The following is a 27,487-nucleotide window of genomic DNA, read 5'->3' on the forward strand; positions in this document are numbered from 1 at the left end:
CAGCAATGAGAATTTTAACAACAAAGCAGTTATGTTTACCTACTAATCTGACCAAAACAGGTACAGGTTCTTGAGTTCTCATTTCCTCTCAGCCCTCTCACAACAGTACGTAAAGAATTAGGATCCAACCATACAAGAAGATGCTGCTTGTCTAGTTTATACCCTGTTTACAGTAGACACTAATATTTAATAATTTACACAGGAGATGATTACAATATCCAAAAGACTTCAAGAGAAAGAAGAAAGTTAAAATGTAGTACTACATTATTCTCCAACTACTGATTCCTGAGAAATCAGCCTGTAGGATGGTCTCAGACCAAACCAGGCCTCCAAGATCATCAGCCTTGTCTATGTAAATACAAAACAGATCTGAACTGATTTCATGAGTTAGGGAGCTATGAGAAAGAAATGTGAAATAAGCGAAAAAGATGACTAGTTTGGGATTTTCACCTACTAGATAAGCTAAATGTTAGACTTCTAACATGAGATTTTAATTTTCTTCTCATTACCAAAATCAAGTATTTATATTCTACTACAAGTCACAAAGTTTCAAAACAAATTAAGCTTAAAAATTGTGTTACCATTGTGCAAATAGTTTAGAAATAATTTCATAGCACTGAAACTTACACTGACTGCTTCTCTTTGTAGGTTACAAAATGAACATTTTTCATCCATAGACCAGTCAGTCAGTTCTTCTGGTTCATAGTCTTTAAAAGAGGGAAAAATATTCATTAAATACACGAACTTTATTAAAACAAATAAAAATACCACTCTCCAGAGCAATGGCTCATGTAAAAAAACTAACTACTAACAGTAAGGGGAAAACACCTAAATTAAACTGGTGACATCTAGAAAGAAATAAACAGGGAAGGCTGTGAGGAGAGTATTTTTGCACTTTCAGGGGATAAAGTAGCAAGAACAATGAGCTGGTTATAAATTAATTTTCTAACAATAGGGTTCATATAGCCTCTGCAAGATTCAATTTATCATTGCCTATTAATTTTTTATTTTCACTATGAAATAAATCAGAACAAAGAGATATGGGGGAAAGGAATAAATTTTGCATATTATGAAAGACAACATAAAACAGAGAAATGGAATAAAGCACCAGAAAAGCCCACAGATTTGAGAACATGGAATGCTGTCCAAGATAAAAGTAGAAATCCACAGCTAAAGAGTCAGACCAGATTTTTATTACATTGTTTATAGGCTTGTTGCAAGAGTTAGAGTAAAAACCAGGTAAACAAGTTATATTATTCAACACATGACTTTTTTTTTTCCAGAAGAATGGTCCTTTATAATTCAACTAGAGGCCCAGTGAACAAAAATTTGTCCCAGGGGAGCGGGCCTAAGCTGGCAGTCAGACATCCCTCTGGCAGCCCAGGAGCCCTCAGGGGATGTCCACTTGCCAGCAGGGAGCAGGCCTAAGCTGCAGTCGGACATCCTTAGCACTGCTGAGGAGATGGGAGAGGCTCCCGCCACCATAGCTGTGCTGGCAGCTGGCAGCCGTCAGCCTGGCTTGTGGCTGAGCAGAGCTCCCACTGTGGGAGCGCACTGACCACCAGGGGGCAGCTCCTGCACTGAGTGTCTGACCCCTGGTGGTCAGTGTGTGTCATAGTGACCAGTCATTCCCAGTCGTTCTGCTGTTAGGGTCAATTTGCATATTATTATATAGGATAATTATTATTATCCTATATAATTTTATTATATAGGAAAGAGGCCTGGTGCACAGGTGGAGGGCTGGCTGATTTGTCCTGAAGGGTGTCCCAGATCAGGCTGGGGGTCCGGCTGGGGTGCCTGGCCAGCCTGGGTGAGGGGCTGATGGCTGTTTGCAGGCTGGCCAAGCCCCTCAGCGGGGAGCCTCACCCCATGGTGATGGCCATTTTCAGGCTGGCCATGCCTCCCGGCGACTCAAGCTCCCAGCCTCTCCTTTTTTTTCCCCCTGGGATTTATTTATCTTCTATAATTGAAACTTTGTGGGCTTGAGTGGAGCTGAGGGCTGGCCAGGACTGGTGGGAAGCTAGGCTTCCTCCATCGCCGGGGGCAACCCAAGCCTCTTGCTGCTAGCTCTGTGGTCGCCGCCATCTTAGTTGGGTTAATTTGCATACTTGCTCCTGATTGGTTTGTGGGCGTGGCTTGAGCATAGCAGAGGGACTGTTAATTTGCATGTTTTTCTTTTATTATATAGGATTACTATAATATAGAATATTTGTGGAAAACAAACATTTTGTGATGAAAGGTTTTCTGAAGATATAACATTGTCCTCCCAACTATACTTAGTATAGACTGATTTTTGAAACTTACTCCCTGTAACAGAAGTTCCCCCCCTGCCACCTGCCAATTTCTTTTTCCAAATAAATTCATATGTAGAGCCTCAAACCATAAAGCAACCATTATCAATCTGAGGCAGTTACACTAGGACTAATTTGAAAAGCACTGGTGTACCACAGTAATGTACTCTCATACTTTTGAAATACATAATGAAGTTTAATATGTTTCTGGTAAACTACACAGAAAATACACTTATCTGTTTTTGAAGTGATTATGAGTAAAATTTAGTTAGAATCAGCCCTTAGGATACTCTTGCATCAATCCAAACACACATTTGAAGATAATACATAGAAGATAATGTAATTTTTGGAATATAATATGTAGTGATAGCTTCCTTTGATTTTTGGCAGTGGTCCAGAAATATTCCTACTATTTATCTGAACTTGGAAAAGGCAGCAAATAGGAACAAAAGATCCAGTACAGAATAAAGGAAAGATAACTGTGTTTGAAGTCTATGAAAATCTAGGACTTGAACTTACTAGCTGTAACTAGTCAAGCCATAAAGTTTTGTGTGTTTTTTTAAATTTCCACACCTATAAAAAAAGGATCCCACCATTACTTAACTTATTTGTGGATCAAATGAAAAAAAAAAGTGAAATAATAATTATAAACTACAAACATCATGCAAAAGCTATTAGCAAGGTAGAATTACCAGTCTATTTTAACTCCTGTACTATCACACCTATACTTAATAAGGTTAGTTTGCAGAAGGCAGATAATTTTAATTTAATATCTGCTTAAGATATTAAACACGCTTTTGTAAACAACCTGAAAAATCAAAAAGTTTATGCAATCTATACAATTATAAACCCAGAAATGTAGTTATACATATTTATAATTTTTTTCAACCTTTTACTCTGTCACTGGAACAGAATCATACATTCACACTCTTGAATGCAGGATCATGCAGTGTCTTACTAGGGAGCCAGAGCTCTCTGACCAATGGGATGAATACGGAGAAGTGACAGTATACCAATCTAAACTGAGTAATAAAAATGCATGGTGAGTTCCCAGTTCTCCTGAGCTTCCACCATCCAACATGTGAAGAGCTTGCTTCATATAATCATTACTCCTTCAGTCTGTGACCTGGAGTCATGAGGTGATGTGATCCCCATCCACAGCCTGGAGTTCAGTGAATCTGATCACGCATAAGCATGAAACAGATTTTGGAGCTGTTTGTTATGCAACATTAGTGTAGCAAAAACTTGACTCATATGCTAAGCAGAAGATAATTTTGATAGATCAATGAAATCTAAACTGCTTTTTTATTATAACTGCATGAATAGCAAATATGAAAGCAATCTAGCATTGTGATTTTTGAAAAATAGGTGGTAGGCTAGGGAAGGGGTATATCTGAAAAATCATTGTAAGGTTTCATGAAGTTTCAGTGATAAATATGATAATTCAAAGGATAACTTTGGATTAATTAAAACCATTACCAGTTGTACAATAAAATTGGGCATGCTGAGATTATCCTCATTTATTTCAGAAGTTCTTCAAGAAAATGTTAATTAAAATAAATGTCTACATAGTTAAATAAAGAGCAATGAATAATCAATGACTACATAAATGCCAGTAAATTTTGCTGGATTCAAAAGATCTATGACTTTATAAATATTTAAAAATTACTCTTTCTCCAGCAACTTTTGATTTTTGAGTCCAAATACACAATGGTAGGATTATATATATATACACTATATATCAAAACAGATTTTGAAAAATCAACGATGGACCCGATTTCTCCCTCTGTACAGGTTGTCTTTTCATGTCATAAAAATTAGAAAATAAATAAAAACAGAACACAATCATTTTCTCTCTCACGTACAATTTGACAGTGAATCAGGTATGTTCTTTAAAATAAGTTGTCTCTACCAGAACCGGTTTGGCTCAGTGGATAGAGTGTCGGCCTGCGGACTCAAGGGTCCCGAGTTCGATTCCGGTCAAGGGCATGTACCTTGGTTGCGGGCACATCCCCAGTGGGGGGCGTGCAGGAGGCAGCTGATTGATGTTTCTCTCTCATCGATGTTTCTGGCTCTCTATCCCTCTCCCTTCCTCTCTGTAAAAAATCAATAAAATATATTTTAAAAAATAAAATAAGTTGTCTCTCATTTTGAAAATTTTAAAACATGATTGTATAAGTTCAAAAGGGTCAAATTGTGTACTTTACAGGAACCACCTTCTAATGTCATGCTCTAGCCAGTTTGCTCAGCGTATATACAGCGTTGGCCTGCGGACAGAAGGGTCCCAGGTTTGATTCCAGTCAAGGGCACATGCCCAGGTTGCGGGTTCTATCCCCAGTAGGGGGTATGCAGGAGGCAGCCAATGAATGATTCTCTCTCATCATTGATGTTTCTACCTCTCTCTCCCTTCTTCTCTGAAGTCGATAAAAATATATATTTTTTAAAAGGGCAATGTCATAATGAAAACTGATAGTAAATGAATGGCCATCCTTTCCACTGCGGGCAAGTACTCTTGTAGTCAGTTTCCCTCAATCATTTAACCGAATCTATCTTGGAAAGATAACAGACTTTGAAATTAGAAAACCTTGGTACTGAACCATGGGTTTTCCACATTCCAGATGTTGCCTTGGACAAATTACTTTCTCTGAGCTTCAGTTTCCCTCTCTGTAAAATGATGATAATAATTGCAGCTTAAAGCTGTAGTATAAATTAAATAAAAAAATATGCAAAACACCTAATAAGCCCTAATAAGATGTTACTTTTATTTTATTTTAAATAATAACACTTCTTTTGAATGTTTTTATTCTATTCAGTAGCCTTTAATCATAAGAAATAAATCTGGAATTCCCAAATACAAAACCCAATGAAAAGTGAAAAAATAATACTGAACTAGATTTTTCATGAAGGTCATAAAAAAGTGATTACCACTATGTTGATTTTGAGGTAAGAGACTGAAGAGTGGGCAATTTTAAAATAATTTTCCAAGGGGCTGAGAGGAGGGGACCGTAAAGGGGGGAAATGGGAGATATCTGTAATACTATCATTAATAAAAAATATATTTAAAAAAAAAGAATTTAAATAATTTAGACTGTAAAAAATAAGATAAAATAAAATAATTTTCCATTATGAAACTACATATTAACCATATTGAAAAGTCCAAAAAAGAAAAACTATTCTTAATCCCATCAGCGAGAGATAATGATTAAGAATTACAATATGTCCTTCCAATTTATCTATGCCTTTTTAAAAATTAGAAGCAGCCGAATATTTGAGATCAATAAAATTGGGGATAAATCTCTAGAGAGAAAACAATGGGAAATAAATGATGGGCCATCACTATTGGTCCTATGAATATTAAAAGAATATTGTGAACAACATTAGTTGTCCAGAAATTTTATAACTTTAGATGAAATGGATGAATTACTTGAAAGACACAGTATACCAGATTTCACACAAGAAAAAATAAAGAAGCTTAATAGGTCATTTCTATTAAAAATTTAAAATCAATAATTAATAACCTCTCAAAACAGAAAGCTCTAGCCCAGATGGTTTCTCCACAATCTGCTCCAGAAAAAGGAAATATTTCCTCACATACTCTGATTCCATCATTACCCAAATAGCAAAACCTGTCTGAATAGATACCTCACCCAAGACGATATGCAGAGAACAAATTAAACAAATGAAAAGGCACTCAACATCATATTCCATTAGAGAATTGCAAATTAAGATAAGAAACCACTACACACCTAACAGTATGGTTAAAGTCCAATACACTGACATCAAATGCTGGTGAGGACGTAGAGCTAAAAGAAATGGTGGGAACGCAAAATATCATGGCCACTTTTGAAGATAGTCTGGCAGTTTCTTCCAAAGCTAACCATAGTCTTCCCAATGCCATGGTGCTCCTAGGTATTTACTCAAATGAGGTGAAAAAAAGTCCACACAAAAACCTGCACACAAATGTTTACAGCTGCTTTACTCATAATTGCCAAAACTTGAAAGTGACCAAGATGTCTTTCAAAAGGGTAAAGGAATTAAGCAAACTGTGGCAGTATTATCTACACTAATAAAAGAGAAACATGGTAATTGGCGTACAACCGCTACCCTTCCCATTGGCTAATCAGCGTATCCTTATGCAAATTAACTGTCAGCCAAGATGGCGGCCGGCAGCCATGCACTGAAGCGAGCAGGGAGGCTTGCTTCCTCCAGGAACTGCAGACTCCAACGTTCCCCGCCTCACTTGCCGGCCTCTCAACTGCAACTCTAAGCAACTATTACTATGTTGCAAATAAGAAGCTAAACAAAACCGGCTTTCAGTCAGCCCCGGACCGCAACATTGTATCCATGTTTTCAGCAGCGAGGCCTCAGAGCTAAAACTGGCCCAGAATAAAAAAAAAAAAAAAAAGAAAACAAGGAGCGGTTGGGAGCTTTTAGTCAACTGCCAGCGGGAAAACAGCCCTCAGCCCCTCAGCCAGCCTGGCCAGGCACCCCAGTGGGGACCCCCACCCTGATCCAGAACACCCTTCAGGGCAAACCAGCCGGCCCCCACCCGTGCACCAGGCCTCTATCCTATATAGTAAAAGGGTAATATGCCTCCGGGCACCGGGATCAGCGTGACAGGGTGCAGCGCCCCAACCCCCTGATCGGCCCTGCTGTGTGTGTGACAGGGTGAGGTGCCCCAACCCCCCGCCCCCACGGGCCCTGCTCTGTGTGTGACAGGGTAGAACCATAACCTCTCCATCGGCCCTGCCCTGAGTGTGACAGTGGCGGCGCCCCAACCCCCTGATCGGCCCTGCTCTGTGGGTGATAGAGGGTGGCGCCCCAACCCCCCTCCACGGGCCTTGCTCTGTGTGTGACAGGGTAGAGCCATAACCTCCTCATTGGCCCTGCCCTGAGTGTGACAGGGTGCAGCGCCCCAACCCCCTGATCCACCCTGCTCTGTGTGTAACAGGGGGCGGTGCCCCAGCTCGCCTATCGGCCCTACTCTGTGAGTGACAGGGGGGAGCTCCTCAACCCCCTGATGGGCCCTGCTCTGTGAGTGACAGGGGGCAGCGCCCCAACCCCGTGATCGGCCCTGCTCTGTGCGTGACAGGGGGTGGCGCCGCAACCTCCCCATCGACCCTGCCTTGAGTGTAACAGGGGGCGGTGCCCCAACCCCCCAATCAGTCTACCCTGAAAGTGACTGAGGGTGGCATTGCAACCTCCTGATCCGCCCTGCTCTGTGCATGACGGGGCGGCGCCCCAACTCCCCAATCGGCCCTGCTCTGAGCCTAACCAGGGGCTGCACTTAGGGATTGGGCCTGCCCTCTGCCACCCGGGAGCAGGCCTAAGCCAGCAGGTCATTATCTCCCGAGGGGTCCCAGACTGTGAGAGGGCACAGGCCGGGCTGGGGGACCCCGCCCCCCAGTGCACAAATTTTTGTGCACCGGGCCTCTAGTTTAGCAATAAAAAGAAATGAGCTATGAAGCCATGAAAATACAGAGAGGAAATTTAAATGCATATTGCTCAGTGAAAGAAGTATAAAAAGGCTAAACACTGCATGATTCCAAGTATATGACATTTTGGAAAAGAAAAAACTATAGAGACGGTGAAAAGATTAATGTTTGACATGATTTAGGAACAAGGGAGAGGACTGAAAAGTCGAATACAGGTGATTTTTAGGGCAAACTATTGTGTATGATATTCTAATGTTCTAATGGTGAATACATGACATTGTATATTTGGCAAAACCCACACAAATGTACAACACACACAGAGTAACCTAGTAAAAATTATGGATGCTTTAGTTAATGCATCAATATTAGTTCATCAATTATAACAAATGTACCACTAATGAAAGATGTTAATATGGGGGTATCTAAGACAAAAGGGAAGAGGAAGTCTATGGGAACTCCTCATACTTTCTACTAGATTTTTCTCTAAATTTAAAACTGCTCTCAAAAATACTATTTATTTTAAAATTAGAATATTATACACATGCTTATTTATCACAAATATTTTCCACCTCAAATATACTTCTATATCATTTTTAAAAGATAAATACAGTTCATTAAAGAGATGCATTTAACTTATTTAACTCAACATCCTATTTTTGGCTGATTAAGCTTGCTTCTCTAATCTTGGCATTATAAACACCATGATGAATACATTGGGAGACATCTTCCTGTACACATTGATTGGAGCTAATAATATAATTTATATAAATAACTTTAAAATAGTATTAGATTCTCAATTCATATTAGCAAACTACCAAATTTTGACAATACTAGGCCATGAGTTCCTAGTAGAAAGAGATCCTATTTATTCTTCTTTCCTCATTGCTTATCACAGTTCCTAACACAAATTAAGCATTTCAAATAGTGCACTCAATAAATTTTATTAGAAGTTAGTTTTGATGTCTCCATCATCATAGTGTTAACACTTGGAAAAAAAATATTAAGCCAAAAGATTAAATTTCAGTAGTAGTATAAGCCAGGGGTCAGCAAACCTTTTCTATAAACCACGAGATAGAAAATATCTTAGGTTTTGCAGGCCATGCAGTCACAACCATTCAACTCTACTGTTGTAGTACAAAAGCAGTCAACAAATAAAATATTATTAACTGGATAATTAAATTTGAACATTTTATAATTTTCACCTTGTAAAATATTAATCTTTAGATTTTTTTCAACTATTTAAAAATGTAAAACCCATTCTTAGCTCACAGGTCTTCCAAAAACAGTCAAAGAGGTTGATTTGGCCCACATGCTATAACTTGCAGATGGTTGATATAATCACCCTTTGAAATGTGGACACATAGAAAAAAACACAAAAAAACACAGTAAGGAACTTAATAGCCAATTTACATAAGCCTACCGCAGTCTTAATATTTTTGTAAAATATCCATAGTCAGGCAATTAAATCAGATGATCCCATGGATGAAATGAGCTGGCCCATCAATAAGATATGAAAAAGAATTGACTAAAATTCCTGTGACAGCAGGAAAAGTGACTTTTGAGAAGATGGAGAAAGAAGGCAGAATACAGAGAACTTTTCTAGGAGTACATAAAATTGGGAAGTTTACGACATTCGAAGTTGCTTTGGAGACTTTACTCCAAAAAAAAAAAAAAGTAATTGTTATTTTTTCCTCAAAAGGACAAAAAGTCATGACAACAGATCAAAGAACAGAGAAAGCTATTTTGTTTCCACCAAATTAAAAATTAGCAGTATTCAAAAGCTTTTTTCAAAACCATTTAATCTGAAGGTGGATCTGAATCAAATTAAAATATAAATCTCTCAAAACTTTAGTATATGATACAAAAGTCTTAAAACACACTGTTTGCCAAAGTTGATTTTTAAGGTAGCAGTATGAAATTTAGAGTATTTTTTTAATAGCCCGCCTTTCTCCCAGAACCCAGCTGCGCCCCTGCCCCAGCACCAGGGAGCATCAATGCAGACGCTCCCCATGCGGGTTTGTGATGTGGTTCAATTAACCTAAATGTATTATAAAATTTAAATAATATGCATTTAATTTTATAAAAAATTTAGAGTAATATACAAGAATCCTTTGCTATCCAGTTTACTTGGTTCCTGAGTTTTGAAGTAAGAAGGGTTCAGATGTCCAATGATTTAGAAACATACACTAATCTATATGATTCCTGCATACAGATATGTATAGTGAGAAATACCTATACTTGTAGTTCTAGCATCTAAAAATGAAACCATTTTTAACAATGGTAACAACAAAGAAAGCACACTTATTTAAAAGAGGATAGAAAGTTGGAGCTGTAATAGATAGCTTCTACATGGCTTTTCAAAAGGCTCTACACTTTGATAATACTGTTTAAATTTTCCTTAAAAACATAGCTGTCTTCATCCTTACACAGATACAGATTTATTACAATAACGAAATTTATGCACGGGTGTGGTCCCTAGGCCTGGCTGGCCATCGAAGCGCAAGTGTCTGGCATGGAAGGGCAGGTCACAACTGACCTCTGGGCCCTGGGCAACCCCTGAGCCCCGCGTGCCCCCCTCCACCTGAGTCACGGTGCCCAAGTTCCCATGCGGAGATGAGGTGAGCGTGGCCAGAGGCCGTGGGCCGGGGCGCAGTGTGGGCCTTGGGGCCGCCCAGCAGCGCTATACAAAAGCCAGGCGGGCAGCGCACTCTCTCCTGGCCAGCTTTGCAGACCGGCTCCTGCACAAACCCATGGGGAGCCCGATTGGCCCCTGCAGTCCCAGGAGCTGCGGCCTGGCTCACCCACAGGAGGCTGTGCAGGTGTGGGGCGGGATCCTCACAGGCACCCTGCACCTGAACGCCTGCTGCCAGCACCTTGTCGCCAAAGCCCACCATGTTCTGCATCGCCCCCTGGTGTCATACTGAGTGGTAGAACTCCCCATGGAACGACTGCCCGAGGGGACAATTTGCATATTAGGCTTTTATTACATAGGATTAGTGCAATCATACTTAAGCAACAACTAATTAAAAGTCTTTTTAATTAAAAAAAAAAAAGCAAGGAAAGAGAATTTTCCTATGAAATTTGGAAAAAAGCGAGAACATTAGGGATGAGAAAGGGCAATGAAATTATGTGCCTATATAAGAGAAAAAGATTGAGTTCCAAAGCTTAGCTAATTGTATAAATACCCTACCAAGGGGAAAAAAAAAAAGGCACAGAAATGGAAATAAAGTACAAAATCTATTGGAATTAAAAAATAAATGGAATAAGATATACAGCAGTGGGGTATGAAATCAATTAATTAGTTAAATTTGTCATAATAGATCTACAATGTAATATTGTGCAGCCATTTAGAATAATGACCAAGAACTTTATATACCCAAATGATATACTAGTGAACAAACATAGTAGGTACAAAAGCTATATACTATGTGGACAGTATATACTACTTTAATAAAACAATAAATACATACAAACATATTTTAAACTTAATTATAAAAATGTTAAAGGTTATCTGTGGGTCATGGACTAATTTTTTACTTTTGGGCTCATTTATATTTTCTAATTTCCTAAAATGAACATGTGTTATTTGTACACAAAAGAAATAATCGTCAAAAAATAAAATACATGTATTTATTTTCTTAGGACATTCTGTCTTTTGTATAATAACTAATTTCTGAAGGAACATAAATTCATACATATATTCAAAACTATATATGTAAATAAATGAAAGCAAGAGGCTAAAAATCACAAGCTGGACTTTGGGTTATCAGAAAGCAATTAAGTATAATGCTGCCTTCTGACATGAATGAAAAACAGCAGGCTGAAGAAATAACCAAACATAGGTTAAACTCTTATTTCTTAGATTTTCCCTTTATTTATAAGCTCAGAAAAAAAAGGTGAAACTATAGTCAGTTTTGCTTATAACAGGTAAAAATATTTAATTCAGTGTTAAGCTATGACACAGTGAGAGATGTTGAAAGTTTAAAAGAGAAGATAAAGATCTTAGCCATAAGAATGATAAAATATTGGAATGGGAATATTTTGGAATCTTGATCCTTATCGTCATGTTCTGCATGGATATCATTCATCTGATTGAAGATGGGTGGTCGGGACAAATGATCTTGCATAAACACTGTCAGCTCTATGATTCATAGCTCAATCATCCTCCTCAACATTAACAAAGAATGAGCAGAAAACTTCTGACTACACCAACTATCACTGTAACTACCTCAACTCAAAAGACTTACATACACAGAGAGAAGGGCCTTTAAGTCTACTAGATAGGACTTTGGTCTTAATAGAAAGGAAGGTACCAGAGTAGGGCAGAAGGTAAAAGAGTTAGCATTGAAAAGTGACAAGATACAGAAATAATTCAATCAAAATCAAACTAGAAAATCTATTCTAGCATTACCCATTTTGTAAATGAACTGTACTATAAAATTTCACATGCCTACAAAAATGTTCTCTCCTAGTGCTCTAGGTTTCCAAGGAAGCAGTAAAACAGCTAAACTATGCTACCACAGCAATTATAATGCAGATCAAAATCTTATACCAGGATTTATGCAACAACATTTGGAAGGGTGGGCTATAATAAATAGAGGAGGCTATACATAAATAGAAAACTCTGAACACATATGGCAGGATTTCTCAGAGTGACAATCTGAGTTCTAAAATGCCTATATCATAAGCAACAGGCAACTGAACCCTTTTAAGTCCTCTTTAAGAAGAAGTCAGGGAATGTAATGTATAAAATGACAAAAATCAAATTTTACTACTGAGCCAAAACAAACTTCATTTACAATTTTGAATCAGTATCTAAATTTTTTAAAGATTATAACATCATGTAATAATAGGAATATTTGGATCACTTTATGTATTCATTTAAAATATTTTTAATTAAACAATAACACAAATTCATGTTTAGTATAAAGTTAGTGTAGAACAACCATTTCTCATTTGTTAAATGGGACAGAAGGTTAAAATTTTGAAATAAAATGTTACCTTCAAATAAACTGAGGTGTCTTCGTAGCCGTGGTCCATAAAGCCCTTCTAAAATACTCTCAAAACCTGTATTATTAAAGAAAGAAAGAATATTAACTATGAAAGAAAGCTTAATTTTACAATAACAAAAAACCATAAACTCTACAGGAATCAGCAAATTATAAACTTAACATACTATAAAGTGTCATTTTTCCTTTAGTTGAATTAATTTGAACTAGGAAATACATAACATAATAAACAGTCATATAATAACTATCAGAAATTACATGATTATAAAGAAATACTCAAATGTAAATGTTCACTACTAAAACAGGTAAACATTTTTGTCATTTAGAAATATTCCCAGGTTAAATTATTACGGGCAGATTTCTTTTGTAATCATTTTGTAGAGAGGAGAAGAATAACTAGAAAAGATGTATAATTCTGTTTATATTTGTTAACACCATATGTTAGCTTATAAAAAGTAGCATCTTCAACCTCAATTACCAAAATGAGTAAATGAGTGCCAGTGGGGAGAAATTCTTGCTATGAAAAGTATGATGGTCCCGGCCAGGTGGCTCAGTTGATTGGAACATCGTCCAGGGCACCAAAAAGGCTGCAGTTCAATTCCAGGTTGGGACACATAACTAGGCTGTGGGTTTGATCCCTGTAGGGGCGCCTATGGGGGGCAATCAAGTGATGTTTCTCTTTCACATCTATGTTCCCCACTCTGTTTCCCCCCCTCCCCTTTCCTCTCTCTAAAATCAACAAACATATCCTCGGGTGAGGATTAAAAAAAAATATGAGGTATAAAATGTTAACCTACTTGTAAAAATCATGACAATAATTTATTCATGGGTATGGAGTATTTTAAAAAATTATTGAAAATCTTGTCAAGTTAAAAACCTCATTCACGAACTTACATAGTGTCCTACTTTCTGGATATACTAATTTTAAGATTTTTGCAATTTTCTTTTTGAAATCTGTATTATATTAAATTTTAAGCAGTTTTTTGATAAACTACAAGGCATCCAAAGGAAAATGACCAGAATGGCAAAATTACTGGGAAATTAAGAAAAGGAACTACTTAAAGAATGCTTAAATTAGGGAGGGAAAATATTAAAGGTAGAATGATAGATCTGAAAAATGAAAGACAAAGGATATTTTCTCAGTGATATTCTAAATTGTAAAAATGCAGAAATACTACTCTAGAAATGTTCCATAAATCATGCTTTAAAAAGACATGTTAACATCTCTATAATCAAGATGCATATTCAAGTAGATGTATCATAGTAAAAAAAAAAAGTAACATTTTTTTCACATAGAACATGAAGAAATGATGCATCTTATCCTATATAATAAAAGGCTAATATACAAATAGACCAAATGGCGGAACAACCGGTCCCTATGACACCAGGGGGTGTGTGCAGAACATGTGGCTGTCAGCTGCAGCGGGATGGTGGAGCAGGTGAGTAGGCGCGCCAGACCAAGGCAGAGGGCGAGCCTCTGGTGGTTACTGAAAATTCTTTACTCCCGTGCTCCGTGGTCCTGCCCGGCGCTTGTACCCACTATTGGCGCCAGAGCTGTCGCTCACAACCACTGCCAGCGCCCAGCGCATGTCCCAATCGCTCGGTGCCATCAGCAGGAGTGAGTGGCAGCTGCCGGCACCAATCGTCCCTCAGGGCTTCTCCACCTCCCCCTGCTCCTGAGGGGTGATCAGGCCAGCAGCTGTCATTTGCACCTGCTGCTGGCGCCCGCCCCAACTGCTTAGTGCCTTCAGCAGGTATGACCAGGGCCAGTGCCATCAGCGTGTGGGAGTGGGGCTGTGGGCAGACAGGTGACCAGGGGCCACGGCAGGAGGGGCCGGGTGGGGACGCAGAGGATGGGCTGAGACCCACCCCTGTGCCTAGAACAGCCTCATAGTCCACAGTTCCTTTCAGGTGCATGAACTTGTGCACTGGACCCCTAGTAACTTATGATGTCTTAGATTTGACAAAGTAGTTATCATGGAACTTAGGAAATATGCACTTAATAAAATCTTTGTGAAATGATTCAGTACTAGTTCTCATGAGTGGACATTTCAGGCAGAAAAGTGAATGAACTAGAACCAGAGAGCACTTTCAAGAACACTATTGAAAAGACTTTCCTACTGGGTAAAACCTCAGAGCGAACAAGCCCCAAATCTTTCTTTTACTAAGATAATCTAATTCTATTTTGCTGTGATCAATGGACTCCAAAAATTAACAATGCAAACAAACTACTTTAAGATGTCATTCTATTGTATATTGAACAAAATATATAGCCTCATCCTATATAAGTTTACTAAATTGGATTTCTCATAAATTGCTGGTGGAATGCAAAATGACACAACCATTTTAGAAAAGTTTGACAATTTCTAGTAATTTAAACATGCACTCCCACACGATCAAACAATCCCACTCCTAAATATTTACCAAACAGAAATGGAAACTACACTTACACAAACCCCTGTACACAAGTATTCATAGAGTTTCATTCACATTTACTCCAAACTGGAAACAATCCAATGTCCTCCAACCACTGAATGAAAAAACAAACTGGCACAATGGAATACTACATAGCCAAAGGAACAAACTACTGATACATGCAACAACATGGATATATATCAAATGCATATTGTTAAATGAAAAAAAAAAACAGACTCAAAAGCATATACTTTATGATTTCACTTATTTATTCTCTGGGAAAAGCAAAACTATGGAGTCAGAGCAGACCAATGGTTGCTAGTGCCATGTTACCTAGCTAGGTAAGGAAATAACTATGAAGAATCACAAAACAACTTTTAGGGATAATGGAACTGTTTTATATCTTGTTTATTGAGAAGTTGGTTATCCAACTGTTTGTGTGTTAAAACTCATAGAACTGTATTCTGTAAATTATATGTTAATAAACCTTGCTAAATTTTTTTTTTAAAGAAAAGGCATAACGGATAGTTTCGGCAGCAGAGAAAGTTGAAGGTCAGTAGATGACTTGATGGGTTCATCCTTAAAAAAACAAAAAAGCAAACTAAAGTGAATCATGAGTAATGGTCAGGGTTTAGAGTAAAGATGGAAGACTAAAACTCAGGTGTCAAAGTCATCAGTAAATTTAATAGGGAAAGGTAATTAGACATATGAAAACATGCTCAAAGTCACTAATCATCCAAGAGATGCAAATCAAAATGACAATGCAGTCCCATCTCACACCTGTCAGAATGGCTATCATCAACAAATCAACAAATGACAAGTGCTGGCGAGGATGTGAAGAAAAAGGAACCCCTGTGCACTGCTGGTGGGAATGCAGATTGGTGCAGCCACTGTGGAGAACAGTATGGAGTTTCCTCAAAAAACCTAAAAATGGAACTCCCATTTGACCCAGTAATCCCATTTCTAGGAATATATCCCAAGAAACTAGAAACACCAATCAGAAAGGATATATGCACCCCTATGTTCATAGAAGCATAATTTACCATAGCTAAGATTTGGAAACAGCCTAAGTGCCCATCAGTAGATGAATGGATTAGAAAACTGTGGTACATCTACACGATGGAATACTATGCTGCTGTAAAAACGAAGGCATTCTTACCATTTGCAACAGCATGGATGGAACTGGAGAGCATTATGCTAAACGAAATAAGCCTGTCAGAGAAAGATAAATACCACATGACTTCACTCATTTGTGGAATACAATGAACAACATAAACTAATGAACAAAAACAGATCCAGAGACAGAGAAGCATGGATCAGACTGTCAAACGTCAGAGGGAAGATAGGGGAGGGCGGAGAGGGGGAGAGATCAACCAAAGGACTTGTATGCATGCATATAAGCCTAACCAATGGACACAGACACCAGGGGGGTGAGAGCATGAGTGGGGTGGGGTGGGGGGACAATGGGAGGATAAGAACCCATATGTAATACCTTAATCAATAAAAAAAAAAAAACTAAAAAAAAAACAAAACCATTTAGCTCTACTTAAAAAAAAAGAAAGGTAATTACAGTGGGGCCTTGACTTACGAGTTTAATTTGTTCCATGACGGAGCTCGTAACTCAAATTACTTGTATGTCAAATCAATTTTCACCATCATGATGAATTGAATGCTGGGCTGATGTTGTGGCGTTCACTGTGACGTTCACTGCGCCAACTAGCGGTGGGGTATCTGAAGCTGGCTCATAACCCGAATTTTAGCTTGCAACTCAAAGCAAAAAATTGGCCGAGAGACAGCTCTTATCTCGAAAAACTCATTAGTCAGGACACTTGTAAGTCAAGGCCCCACTGTAGCTGTCTACATGCTCATAGCATACTAAAAATTCCACGATTCTCAAAAATAGCTTTTTGTATCGGATAGAACAATGATTTGAAAGCAAAATCATGATACAGACTACACAGAAAAACTATATTTGGGAAAAAACGCTTTTGAGACTAAAAGGATAAAAAGACAAATATAAGGAAAATGTGATATCTTATCTAATAAAGAAGCAATATGCCAATTGACTGTCATGCCATTATGGTCAAGATGGCTGCGCCCACAGGGGAGGCAGGGATTCAGTAACGCAAGATGGCTGCACACACAGTGGAGGCCGAGTTCCCATAACGAGCCTTAACGAGCAATCAGCAGGGACCTGAGGCTGCGTCCCCTGCCTGGTGGGGCTTGACAGGGGACCTCAGGCTGCTCCCCTTGCCCCAGCACCAGGCTGGGGGACTTCAGGCCACACCCCCGCCCCAGTTCTGGGCCAGGAGATCTGAGGCCGCGCCCCTCGCCTGGCAGGGCTTGATGGGGGAACTCAGGGTGCAGCCCCCCTGGCCCCGGTTCTGGGCTGAGGCTGCAACCCGCGCCCCAGACTGAGGACCTGAGCATGCGCCCCTGCCCCAGCACCAGGCCGAGGGACCTGAGGCTGTGCCCCCTGGCATGCAGGGCTTGGCGGAGGACCTCAAGGCGTGCCCCCCGCCCTGGCCCGAGGAAGCTCCGGCCGCACACCCCAACCCAGCGCCAGGTTGGGGGACTGAGGTTGTGCCCCCCCACCTGGCGGGGCTTGACAGGGGACCTCAGGCCACGTCCCCTGGACTGGTCCAGGGGCCCTCAAGGCACACCCTCTGGCTCGGGCCGGGGGACCTCAAGCTGCACCCCCCGCCCCAGCACCGGCGGACCTGAGGGTGTGCTGGGGAAACTGAGGTTGTGCTCCCTGCCCCGTGTACACCAGGGGACCTGAGGCTGTGCCCCCCACTCAGCGCTGGGCTGGGAGAACTGAGGCTGTGCCCCCCACTCAGAGCTGGGCTGGGAGAACTGAGGCTGTGCCCCCTGCCCAGTGGGGCTTGACAGGGGACCTGAGGCTGTGCCCCCACCTGGCAGGGCTTGACAAGGGTGGGGCCGGCTGGGTCTGGGTCTCACACGAATTTGAGGCGCCGCGGGTGTGCAGGGACTTGACTCTGGGTCCTGCGGAGTGCCCCAGACTCTGACAAGAGGAGGATTTTCATATACATTTTACAAATTTTCTTTCATCTCTGACACTTCTATTATAGAGAAAGGGCAAATAGCAATATTAAAATATTTCCTCTAATTATTCCCCTTTTAATGTGCACAAATTTCATGCACCGGGCCACTAGTGTTCATATAAATATGAGATTTATAGAAGAGTTTACCAGATGATCTTAATCCCCTCCCTGATAGGTGAAATCAACTTCTATATGTAAAGGTAGAAATTAGAAGAAATACTATTTTTAAAAATGAAAGACTAAAACAATAAATTTTGAGGTTATTCCACTTCAGATAGCCTCTTTTATCACTAGAATACCCTCTACTCCAGTAAGGTAGAGAGGGTTGTCTCAACTGTCTCAACTCTATTCCCAAAACACTCTGTTCACTCCTTTTTCTTTGCCTCTATAGGCTTCTCCTTTTCCTTCTCCATCCCTTATTTTGCCTGGCTCAAAAAGTCTAGGTCTTCTAAGAATTCTAGGTCTGTAATAACACCATTCCTCATTAATATCTATTTGTTCTGAAATGCCTGTTTTGAAATACTTGTGACACACAATTGAAGTATCTAAATCTCTATCAATGAAGCCTCTCCAACTCCAAGTGTGGCTAACTCAACTGAATTCAGAAATGTGGTGTTTTGGTACATCTTAGCTAACTACAAGGATGATGAACTTTCCCCCCATAAAAGTAGAATATTATATATGTTCTAAAAAAGTGAATCAAATGAAAGACTTATTCTAGGAATTGAGATTTAAAACATTACTACTGGGTTAATACTAACTTGTGGTACAATCCTAAGACATTGCTTACAATTTCCTTATTTAAAAATAACACTTTTGAAAAATTTTCTTCCCCAATGGCAAAAAGGATCATATTTTATAAAAACGATTTCATGTCGTAAGAGCACTGGATATGCAATAAGGAAATTTATATATACACATATATATATACACACACACACAAACATGCAAAGGAAAAAGAATATGTTGGTTTGCAAATGTTTATAACGTGAAATATTGAATGTAAGCACATTAATAGCAAAAGATAAATTGAAATAAGTACACAAACTACATGTAATCCCAATTCACACTATGAATAGATGCTTCACATATAGGGTACTGAAAAAAAAAAAACCCCAAGCAACAAGTGAATGTCTTGTTTAAGAGAGTTTCATTGTTTATTTAAAAATAACAATGCGCCCTAGCTGGTTTGGCTCAGTGGATAGAGCGTCAGCCTGCTGACTGAAGGGTCCCAGGTTCGATTCCAGCCAAGGGCACATGCCTGGGTTGCTTGCGGGCTTTATCCCCAGTGGGGGATGTGCAGGAGGCAGCCAATCAATGATTCTCTCTCATCATTGATGTTTCTCTCTCTCTTTCCTTCTCCCTTCCTCTCTGAAATCAATAAAGATGTATTTAAAAAATTTAAAAATAAAATAAAATAACAATGCAAAAACAAAAGTATGAGACGGGTCTTACTAGGTCTCCTGACTAAGACTAGGACTGCGGGGGGGAAATTCACAATATAGTTAGAGGCCAGTTAAAAATTTCCTTTCTAGCCCTAGCCAGTTTGGCTCGGTGGATAGAGTGTCGGCCTGCGGACTCAAGGGTCCCAGGTTCGACTCCAGTCAAGGGCATGTACCTTGGTTGCGGGCACATCCCCAGTGGGGGGTGTGCAAGAGGCAGCTGATCAATGTTTCTCTCTCATCAATGTTTCTAACTCTCTATCCCTCTCCTTTCCTCTCTGTAAAAATCCAATAAAATTTAAAAAAAAATTTCCTTTCTAATATGGTATAATTATATATTACATTAAAAATGTAGTACAGAGATTGCATGTTAGACATAACAGCATGAACTCAATTTTCAATGTTTCCCAATCCTACTTCAGTATCCAAGTAGGTAAGGCAGAAAGTCCTTTTTCCCATGAAATTCAATTAATGTTGTATTTAATTAAAATTTGACTGTTTTTCAAAATCACATATATTTTTAAATACAGAGCATACTTAATGTACCCAAATAAGCAAAAAGATGAGGGAATAAAAACCTTAAAGGATTCAAAAACTTAAAATTGACCAAAAACATCGTAAAATCACTGCGGGGAAAACTTCACACAATAATGTCTCCAGCCGGTGTTACAATGCCGTTACCCTAATCCTAATTCAATGAACCCAATTTCTAAACAGGTTGTCGGTAGAAGAGATCTTTACAATAAAAACGGGTCCATTTTCTATTCTGGAAGCACTAATAACACTTAGCTTTAAAATTCTTATCTACACTAATAAAAGAGAAACATGGTAATTGGCGTACGACCGCTACCCTTCCCATTGGCTAATCAGAGAGATATGCAAATTAACTGACAGCCAAGATGGCGGCCGGCAGCCAGGCAGCATGAAACTAACATGAGGCTTGCTTCCTTCAGTGACGGAGGAAACCAACATTCCCCGCCTGCCTTGCAGGCCTCTGAGCATGCAGTTTGAACATTGTAACAAACATAGCAGCTAAAAAAAAAAACCCAGAAACCAGCTTTCAGGGAGCTGGGATCTCAGAGCTGGAGTCAGAGCTGGAGTTATACATTGTTTCCAACTGAAACAAACCAGATACCTACTTTCAGCAGCGGAGGCCTAAGAGCTGGAGCCTCAGAGCTAAAGCTGGCCCAGAATAAAAAAAAGAAAAAAGAAAAAAAGGAGCGGTTGGGAGCTTCCGTCACCCGCCAACCTGAAAACAGCCCTCAGCCCCTCACCCAGGCTGGCCAGGCAGCCCAGTGGGGACCCCCACCCTGATCCAGGACACCCTTCAGGGCAAACCAGCCGGCCCCACTCATGCACCAGGCCTCTATCCTATATAGTAAAAGGGTAATATGCTTCCCGGCACTGGGATCAGCATGACAGGGGGCAGCGCCCAAACCCCCTGATTGCCCTGCGGCTCTGTGTGTGACAGGGGGCGGGGCCACAACCTCCCTATCTGCCCTGCTCTGTGTGTGACAGGGGAAGGTGCCCCAACCCCCTGATCAGCCCTGCTCTGTGCCTGATAGGGGGGAGCTCCCCAATACCCTGATCGCCCTGCGGCTCTGTGCGTGACAGGGGGGAGCTCCCCAACCCCCTGATGGGCCCTGCTCTGTGCGTGACGGGGGGAGCTCCCCAACCCCCTGATTGGCCCTGCTCTGTGCGTGACAGGGGGCAGCGACCCAACCCCCTGATTGGCCCTGCAGGGTATGGAGCCCCAACCCCCCTGATGGGCCCTGCTCTGTGCATGACGGGGCAGCGCCCCAACCCCCTGATTGGCCCTGCTCTGTGGGTCACAGGGGGTGGCACCGCAACCTCCCCATCGACCCTGCCTTGAGCGTGACTGAGTATGGCATCGCAACCTCCCAATCCGCCCTGCTCTGTGCATGACAGGGGGCAGCGCCCCAACTTCCCAATCAGCCCTGCTCTGAGCCCAACCAGGGGCTGCACCTAGGGATTGGGCCTGCCCTCTGCCACCCAGGAGCAGGCCTAAGCCAGCAGGTCATTAGCTCCTGAGGGGTCCCAGACTGCGAGAGGGCAAAGGCCGGGCTGAGGGACCTCCCCCTTCCCCCCCCGAGTGCACAAATTTTTGTGCACCGGGCCTCTAGTCTTATCTAATAAAAGAGAAACATGCAAATTGACCGTACCTCTGCTACAATCACAAGCAATGCCCACAAGCCACACCCAACAGCCAATCAGAGCGACTATATGCAAATTAACCCAACCAAGATGGCAGCCAGCATTCATGGAGCTGGAATAAGCAGGAGGCTTGGTTGCCTTGACGATGGAGAAAGCCAAGCTTCCTGCCTGCCTGGCCTGCTGTGGCCTCTGCTCAAAGGCAACAAAGTTTCAATTATAGAAGATAAATAAATCCCAGCCAAAACCGGTTTGGCTCAGTGGATGGAGCATCGGCCTGCGGACTGAGGGGTCCCGGGTTCGATTCCGGTCGGGGGCATGTGCCTGGGTTGCGGGCACGTACCCAGTGGGGGATGTGCAGGAGGCAGCTGATCGATGTTTCTCTCTCATCGATGTTTCTAGCTCTCTATCTCTCTCCTTTCCTCTCTGTAAAAAATCAATAAAATATATTTAAAATAAATAAATAAATCCCAGATACCTGCTTCCAGCCAGCCTCCACTGGGAGCTTGGGTGGCTGGGGGCCGTGGCCAGCCTGCAAACAGCCATCAGCCCCTCACCCAGGCTGGCCAGGCACCCCAGCCGGCCCCCACCCATGCACCAGGCCTGTATCCTATATAATAAAAGGGTAATATCCAAATTGACCCTAACAGCAGAACGACTGGGAATGACTGGTCACTATGAGACACACTGATCACCAGGGGGCAGACGCTCAATGCAGGAGCTGTCCCCTGGTGGTCAGTGCGCTCCCACAGGGGGAGCTCTGCTCAGCCACAAGCCAGGCTGATGGCTGCCAGTACTGTGGTGGTGGTGGGAGCCTCTCGCCTCCTCAGCAGCGCTAAGGATGTCCGACTGCAGCTTCTGCCTGCTCCCCGCTGGCAAGTGGACATCCTCCAAGGGCTCCCGGGCTGCCAGAGGGATGTCCGACTGCCAGCTTAGGCCCAATCCCCCTAGGGAGCGGGCCTAAGCCAGAAGGTGGACATCCTTTGAGGGGTCCAGACTGCGAGAGGGCACAGGCTGGGCTGAGGGGACAACTTTTTGTACACTGGGCCTCTAGTTTTATATAAAGAATACCGTGTGGTTTTTTCTACACTTTTTTAAAGAACTAAAATCACTTATGAGAACTCAATCAAAGCTATTTTCCAGAATGTCTCCTTAGATAAGACCAAAACCTATTTTATAAGGGTAAACAGTAAATGGCTTAAACATAAAAGTGCCCCTAGTTCCTATGTCCATCGTATCCCGCAGTTCAAGCCTCTGAGTTGAAGTTGTACTAGTTCATCCTACTCCGACCTCCTGTTCACTAGCCAAAAAGAAGGATCTTCCTCCAGGCGCTAAACCAACAAACGGGTGGGGGGGGGGGGGGGCGGCTCGAGGTGGCGCAAGAACAGACGGAAACAAGAGAAGGTTAGTGCCTCCACTCCAGGTGCCAAGATGTAATCGCCCACCGAGCCAGCTGCTTCCACTACCCACACTTCTTCCCTTCCTCTCTCTCCCCAAATCCCCTTCCAAAACACACGCGTACAGCACCCCTCGTCCCTGTCCCCACGTCGCCCCCTTCCTGGCCAGGACACCAACCTGCGGGAGAACAGCTCCCTGCACACGTCCCACTCGGACAGAAAAGCGAGCGCCGGCGGCGAAGGTCCGGAGGTCCCGCCACCTCCCGCCGCCCCCGGCAACCTGCAGAATGACAGCTCCCAGCCCAGAAGTTTGAGAAGCAAGACTGACGGTCAGGAGGACGCGGGTGGGAGACTGGGAGGGAGACGTGCGGGTAAGTGCGGGGACGGGTCCATCACATGACAGCGAAAGAGGACCAGAGTCGCCGGGGCGTCCGCACAGGGAAGGGGGGCGAGGGTGTCATCTCTATGGCAACAGTCCCCCCCCACCCCGCTCCCCGCCGTCCAGACTTCCAAAGAGGGAGGAAGAACTTCAAATCCCAACCGTCAGCGCTCCAGCGGCTCCTCCTTAAAGGGGTACACACCGCGCCGCCGCCGAGCGCGAGAGGGCAGAGGAGGGCGCCCCCGCCCCTCGGGCGCCGCCCCCGCTGCCCCGAGCCCCCCGCCGGTCCCCCGAGGCCCCGGCCCCGCGAGCGCCAGGGGGAGGGGGTGTCGCCCGGGATGCCCTCCTCTGGAACTCGGTGGCGGCGGCCGGCCCGGCCCCCGGCGGCGAGAAGGGGGTGTGTGTGCGCCCGGTGGGGGCGCGGACCGGCCCGCCTTTCTCCCGCCGGCTCCCCTCCGCCCGGCGCCGACCGCGGGGCCGCTTCCTCCCTCCAGACCGGGCGGACGCCGGGCGGCGAGAGGCGCCGAGGAGTTTTTGGGGGACAGCGCGAGCGAGCGGTTCCCCCGGGGACTGGGCGAGCGGGTCCGAACTAACAGTTCCCGGGGAGCCCAACAGCTCCGAAGGGGAAGGAGCGCGGACCGCGCCGGGCCGGGAGCCCCCAGACAAAAGGCGAGTCCGGGCCGCCGCGCCGCCGCCGCCGCTCCCAGCTCGCTCCCCCATTGAACTGACCCGAACGGGAGATTCAACTCAGCCCCTCAGCCCCAAACTCCTCGGGTCGCGGCGGACGCCGCCGCGCGGAGCCGCGGCCCAGCCCGGGTCTCTCTTACCTACACAGTGCATGAGGCGGTGGCGCCAGGAGTCGAGTTCCCGCCGGAATCCTCTCCTCTCCGCCGCGCACCGAGGGCTCCCGCACTGAGCGACGGCGGCGGCGGCAGCAGCGGCGGCGGCGGCGGCCATTCTCTCTCTTCCCTTGTCCATCTGCGTCCCGCGTCACGCGCCCTCATTTACATACGAACGGCGCAGGCACGAGGCAGGGGCGCGAGCCCCCCGGAGATGATTGACACGTGTCACTACCTTCCCTCGGCCCGGCCCTCCCCCTCCCACCGCTCCCTCCGGGAGAGGCGGGGAGGGAGCGCGAGAAGGAAGCAACCTGCCGCTTCCGCTGACCCCGCCTCCCCATCCCCTCGCCGCCGCCTCCTCCCCCCGGAGTTTACTCCAGCGAGCCGTCCTGCTCCCGCCGCCTGCGAAATCCCTGAGCGACAGCGAGAGGCTCCGAGCCCGGCCGGTTCCCGGCCTGCGATGGGTCGGACTAACAACTCCTCCCTTCAGCCTTCCCGAAGCGACTGGGGCTGCGCGGAGACTTCACTTCCCAGGCTCCGTTGCGCCGGAGTCCCAGAGCGGAGCTGGACTCCGCGGCGCCATGCATGCTGGTCCTTGTAGTCCCACAGGGATGGGCACTCTTCAGTCCTCCTTGCACACTTGGGCTTCCAGACCGGCCTTGGACTCCTTTGCGCTGCGCCTCTGGTGGACTTGGCCTCCAACGCCCTGCGCCCAGCACTGCTCTACTCGCGTTGCCCGGTCTGACTGAGCCGCCTCAACTTCTTTAGGTTCTGCTATAGAAGGGCGGTGCAAACCGCAAGTTTGACCGCTCCTTGATGGTTCAAGCTGCACTTTGTGCTTTAAGTGCTGGAAATTTGGAGGGGGAAGCGGCGGGGGGGGGGGGGGGGGGGGGGGGCGGGGGGCACTGTCATCCCGCCACTGCAGGGAAAAAGCAAGCTGTCATGGGGCCGCATCCCAAATAACTGCGAAATATCCAGAGCGATCCCGCCCTAACATCAGTTTCCAGGGCGAAGAGATTTCGAAAAGTGTGAATATGTGTAAGGCTTAAGGGAAAGATGCGGGGCTTTTGACCGAAAATTATTTACGGATGGCATTGGGTGTAACTGGATGAAAACCCCCCAAAGAGGAAACTCTTTATCCTCTGCAAAATGTAAACTCCTGGAGGACAGCGACCATTGAGACTTCTGTACGGTGACATCTTTCACTTGCCTGACCCTAGTACAGTGAGTGGCGTGGTATTTCGCACTTTACAAATGTTATGGAATGAATTCTTACCATGCTAGAGAAAATATTTTTTCTTCTTCAGAAAGAGCTTTTCATTTAAAATAAACTTAAGTGACACTTTTGACTTTTGCACCACAGCAATTGCGCATGTGTTTCTGTATATGTGCAGGGGGCCGAACCCAAAATTTACTAAGAAGTTCTGTGTATTACTGCAAATGTATGCACAAGTATGTGGGCAATATGTTTTAATTCTTCCTGGAAACTCCCGATTTCTGAGTTCAGTACTACCCTCCCTGTTTTGTAGTTTATCCTTATTCACCTTTCCTTGCTTTTTTTGTTTTTTTCCTACAAGGAAGTATTTCATTGCTCATCACTACCTCTCGACAGTGAAGATATAGTTTTACATTTTCACAGATTAAGAAAATGAAGTTTAAAATCTCATAATCGGGGGGGAAAAAAGGACACTTATGTAATACCCTTTGTAATACTTTAAGCGAAAAAAAAAAAATCTCATAATCATCTTTCTAGAATGGTCACAATTGGAGAAGTAAGTAAAATCACTTGTGAAGGTGCTTTAGGAATGATCAGTGGATAGTTTCAATTATTGATCCCACTTATAATTGCCAACGATCAGCATTTGTAGCTTTCTGATCAATTTTACAGTAATTGACATTAGTGAGGATGGTCTAGTTTATGGTGCAGCGACAAGCCCTAACCAAGGGTCAAAAATTTTTGGGGGGGTGGGGGGTGGAGCTTCAGAGCAGGTCCTTGTCACCAAGCAACCTGATCATTTAGGAGAACCCCAATCAGTGTAACTTCCCCACTTGCATGATAGGTCCAAGGAAGATAAATGACAAATTGGTTCTTCCTGAAAGTGATACAAGTCAATTCCATTCAGGTTTCTTGGATAAAGGCAAATTATACAGGCATGCCTATTTTTCAAGGGAGCTCCGAAGTGCAATCCTGTTTTTCCAGAAGGAAGATAACCAGAATTTACTGGTGAAGAGCACCAATGTATGTAATGTGTTTGTTTTTGTTCCTCCCATGTCCCTCGCGGTTCAGGGTTCAGGATCTGGAAGAGGGGCCCCACACAAATGAAAGAGATGAGACAAGAAATAATAATTTGGAAATTGGGGAGCCAGGCGAGAGCCCATCCCAAGAGGATGGACTCCACTTGTGCTCAGGCCTCCCCATCTTTTTATTCAGTTTGGGATCCACCCATAGCCCTTAGGCAGGCAAGTTCCAGTAACAGGAAGACTACCCCCATCAGCAAGGATTTACATGATAATAGATGGGGAAGTTGCTTCAGCTACCATTGTCTGGACTAAACAGTCGGTGCATAGCCCTGACCTTTGCCAGGGCTTCAAGGGTCACCAGCCTTCCGGGTTCCTTGTCCACACCTCTCCCCTAGTGCTTCCCACACCAATGATGACTGCAATCCATCTTTCTAGTCACCAATTTACAGTTGACTCTCTTTACACTACAAAATATATTCACCCCTGTCACAAGTGAGACAATCCAAAAGTTCTATTCAGTAATGGCATTTATCTCAGTCTAGCATCTCTGGGTGATGGCTGATGGTCCCTATATTAGAACAGGAATAAGCTTCTATTGTTATAGAGACCTCAAAAGACAAAGAATCATCCCTCTCTGCTTACACACATCCCCGCGGGCGCGCGCGCGCACGCACACACACACACACACACACACACTCAATGTACAGTGGTGGGACAGTCAGTATAACCACGGTAAAGGTAAAGAATGAGAGACTCACATATTTTACCACAGCTAACATGGACTACTAACTTTCCAGCCTCT

At 43.5% G+C, this 27,487-nt stretch overlaps 1 protein-coding gene across 3 annotated transcripts in view; it reads right to left on the reverse strand.

Annotated features, from left to right (window-relative positions):
* Positions 1 to 24,725, reverse strand: part of LOC138997308 (ligand-dependent nuclear receptor corepressor-like protein) — a 43,625-nt gene extending 18,900 nt beyond the window's left edge. For all 3 annotated transcript variants that reach the window (XM_070398913.1, XM_070398909.1, XM_070398918.1), the window contains exons 1-3: positions 24,433 to 24,725; positions 12,728 to 12,793; positions 628 to 707 (exon numbers count right to left, since the gene is read on the reverse strand). In XM_070398913.1, coding sequence (XP_070255014.1) covers positions 628 to 707; positions 12,728 to 12,793; positions 24,433 to 24,583 — 297 coding nt within the window. In that variant the 5' untranslated portion in view covers positions 24,584 to 24,725. The remainder of the gene's footprint in view (positions 1 to 627; positions 708 to 12,727; positions 12,794 to 24,432) is intronic.
* Positions 24,726 to 27,487: the final 2,762 nt, after the last annotated feature.

The sequence above is a fragment of the Myotis yumanensis genome, unplaced genomic scaffold (assembly GCF_028538775.1).
Source record: "Myotis yumanensis isolate MYYU_CA2020_CCGP unplaced genomic scaffold, mMyoYum1.0.hap1 SCAF_1, whole genome shotgun sequence".
Lineage (NCBI taxonomy): Eukaryota > Metazoa > Chordata > Mammalia > Chiroptera > Vespertilionidae > Myotis > Myotis yumanensis.